General features: G+C 75.0%; 1 protein-coding gene across 1 annotated transcript in view; it reads right to left on the reverse strand.

Moving 5' to 3' along the window:
- The window catches only part of CFAP99 (cilia and flagella associated protein 99), a 20,708-nt gene that overhangs the window by 6,327 nt on the left and 11,789 nt on the right, over positions 1-2,592 (reverse strand). The window contains exons 6-8 of the mRNA XM_012724066.1: positions 2,471-2,584; positions 2,218-2,306; positions 1,513-1,774 (exon numbers count right to left, since the gene is read on the reverse strand). Coding sequence (XP_012579520.1) covers positions 1,513-1,774; positions 2,218-2,306; positions 2,471-2,584 — 465 coding nt within the window. The remainder of the gene's footprint in view (positions 1-1,512; positions 1,775-2,217; positions 2,307-2,470; positions 2,585-2,592) is intronic.

Consider the following 2,592-nt stretch of genomic DNA (forward strand, 5'->3'; position numbering starts at 1 on the left):
CTGGCCCGCAGTGGCCGGCCAGAGGGACGCCCGCGCCCTGCCTCCCTGCGGCCTGGTGGCCCAGAGGCGAGGATGAAGCCCCGGTGTCCTGGGGAGGCGTGTGGGGGGCGCAGGGCTCTCAGGGTCGCTGAGGCCCGCCGCCGGGGCCATCCTGGCGGAGGGGCGGCTGTGCGTCGCTGCAGCTGGACAGGGCAGGCCGCAGGCCCTGGGCCCGCAGTCCTGCCGGCCCACCCCCAGCTGTGGTCGGGGCCAACGTGCGCCGCCGGCTCCGTGTCTACGCCGGAACGAGGCTGGTGGTGCCGCTCAGCCTGGGGGGCTGGGGGGCTGGGGGCCTGGGGGCACAGTGCCAGGCAGGGCTGGGGGTGCCGCACGCGGGTGCAGCAGAAGAGCTGGCGGCCAGCGGGTTTGGCCGGGCGTGGGGCAGCGGCACCACACCCCTCTCTGATGCTGGGCCGCTGCCCCCAGCCGGCTGCTGCCCTGCCCGTCCCGGGCCCAGCCCCCTCCCGCAAAGGTCAGCCCTGACAGGCTGCTCCCCGACTCAGCGAGCTGCTCCCCGACTCAGCGAGCTGCTCCCCGACTCAGCGAGCTGCTCCCCGACTCAGGGAGCTGCTCCCCAGACTCAGGGAGCCCACCCACGGCCTCCTCACAGGAAAGCCCCTGCACCTGCCTGGGGGGACTCGGGCCGACAAGCGGGTGTTGGGGGGGAGACCCGCCACTGGGGGGCGGTGGTGTGCCTCCCAGGGCGCCTCTGCAGGGAGCCCGGTGACACCCAGCTTTCCCAGCGGATGGAATCAAGCCAAGAGAGCCATCGGGTCCCTTGCCGCGGGCAGAGTGGCCCCACTGCCCGGGAATCAGGCCCTTCCCTGCCGGGGCGTCGGGCGGAGACGCCCCACCTGCGCGCTCCCCGACACCGGCGGGCCCCCTGCGGCTGCCAGAGAGCCCAGCGGGCCTGAGCGTCCTGCCGCCCCAAAGCAGAGCTCTGCGCCCCGAGGAGGCAGGGAGCGGGAGAGGGGGCGCCGCAGGGGCGCCGGAGACCCCAGGCAGGCAGGCAGGAGGCCCCAGCCGCCACCTCCAGGCGGCCCCGGGTGGGGGGCGGCGCTGGCCAAGCCTCTGCCAGCAGGGCCGGGCTCCGGGGCCGGCTGCCACCAACCCCACCGCCCCTGAGGGGCCCCGCTGGCGCCCCCTGCACAGGGGTGCTGTCGGCCTTGCAGAGGGCCAGGAGGGGCGGGCTGGAAGGGGCCACGGGGTGGGAGCCCTCCAACAGCGTCAGCTGCTGGCCGCCGCCCGTGGACTGCCCCCCACTCTGTCTCTGGGGAAGCAGCTCACCCCCGGCAGGCACCTCCAGCCTGCACCCCAGCTCCTGCCGCACCTCTCTGCCGACAGCGTTTCGGACCGCTCTGACGGCACATGGTCCGGGAGGGGCACCGAGGGGGAGGAAGCCCGCCCAGATCACCAGGCCCGTCAAACGGGGCGCAGGCCCGCTCCCCGAGACCCGCTCATCCTTCGCTGTGCCTGGGCGGGGCCCTGGAGTCCGGGCCCCCCGGGGACACGCCCGGCCGCGCCGCCCACCTCCTCCTTCTTCCTGTCCGCCTTCCGCCTGTTCTCCAGCACCAGGCGCTGCCGGGCCAGCGCGGCCTCCTCGTGGCTGAGCTGGCCCTGCAGCCGCCGGCACTCGCTGGCCGCCAGCTGCTCCTCCCGGCCCTTGGCCTGCATCCTCTTCTGCCACAGGAGGAACTCGGAGAAGTCCCCGGCCCCGTCCACCAGCTTGTCGACCCTGGCAAGAGGCCAGGCGTGCGCGGTCCAGCGCCGGGGCCCTGGGCAGCGGCCTCACGGGCCTGGGCTGCTCTTCGGCCGACAGCCCCCGCCCCGCAGCGCACCTGCCCCCGTGCGCCCACCCTTCGGCCAACCTTCCCAGCCTCCTTTCGTGCACTCCACTCCCTACCCACCAGTCCTCTGTCCATCGGGTGGTCCGCCGTGGCCCCGCCCACCCCTCTGTCCACCCACCACCCCTCCACCCACCTGGCTGCCCAGGCGTCCCTCTGTCTGTCCTCTCCTCTGCCTGGCCAGCTCCCCCTGCACCCACCGCCCAGCCCCCGGGGTCTGCAGCCTGGCGGTGAGTGGGCAGCGCTCTGCTGAGCTGGTTCGGTCCTGAGCCGGCAGCCACCGCCCCGCAGCGCCACCTCCCGGCCACAGGGCCCGGCCGGCCCCCGCGCCCACCTCTGCAGCTCTCTCTCCACCTGCTGCTGGTACAGGGCCCCTTCCCGCAGGATGGCAGCGGTGTTCAGCTTGACCGGGGCAGCGTTAGGCTGTGGGTGGGGGGCGGGGGCCTGGCTATGGCGGCCGAGGCCACCGGGGGTGGTCCTGGGGTCCTTGCTCCTCCCCGCCCCCGGGCGCCACCCCGGCGCAGAGAGGCGGGGAGCTGGGTGCCCCGGGGAAGAGCCCGAGCCGCCCGCCAGGTCAGGAGCCTCACCCTGAAGAAGGTCAGTGTGGGAGTCCTGCGGATCCGGGGTGGCAGTTGGAGCTGTGGCTTCTTGGAGTCCTGCGGGTGACGGGGCCTGGCACGCGCCCTGCTGCCCCGCCCGGGCTGCCGGG

Source organism: Condylura cristata, unplaced genomic scaffold (genome assembly GCF_000260355.1).
Source record: "Condylura cristata isolate star-nosed mole 26May11 unplaced genomic scaffold, ConCri1.0 scaffold00012, whole genome shotgun sequence".
NCBI lineage: Eukaryota > Metazoa > Chordata > Mammalia > Eulipotyphla > Talpidae > Condylura > Condylura cristata.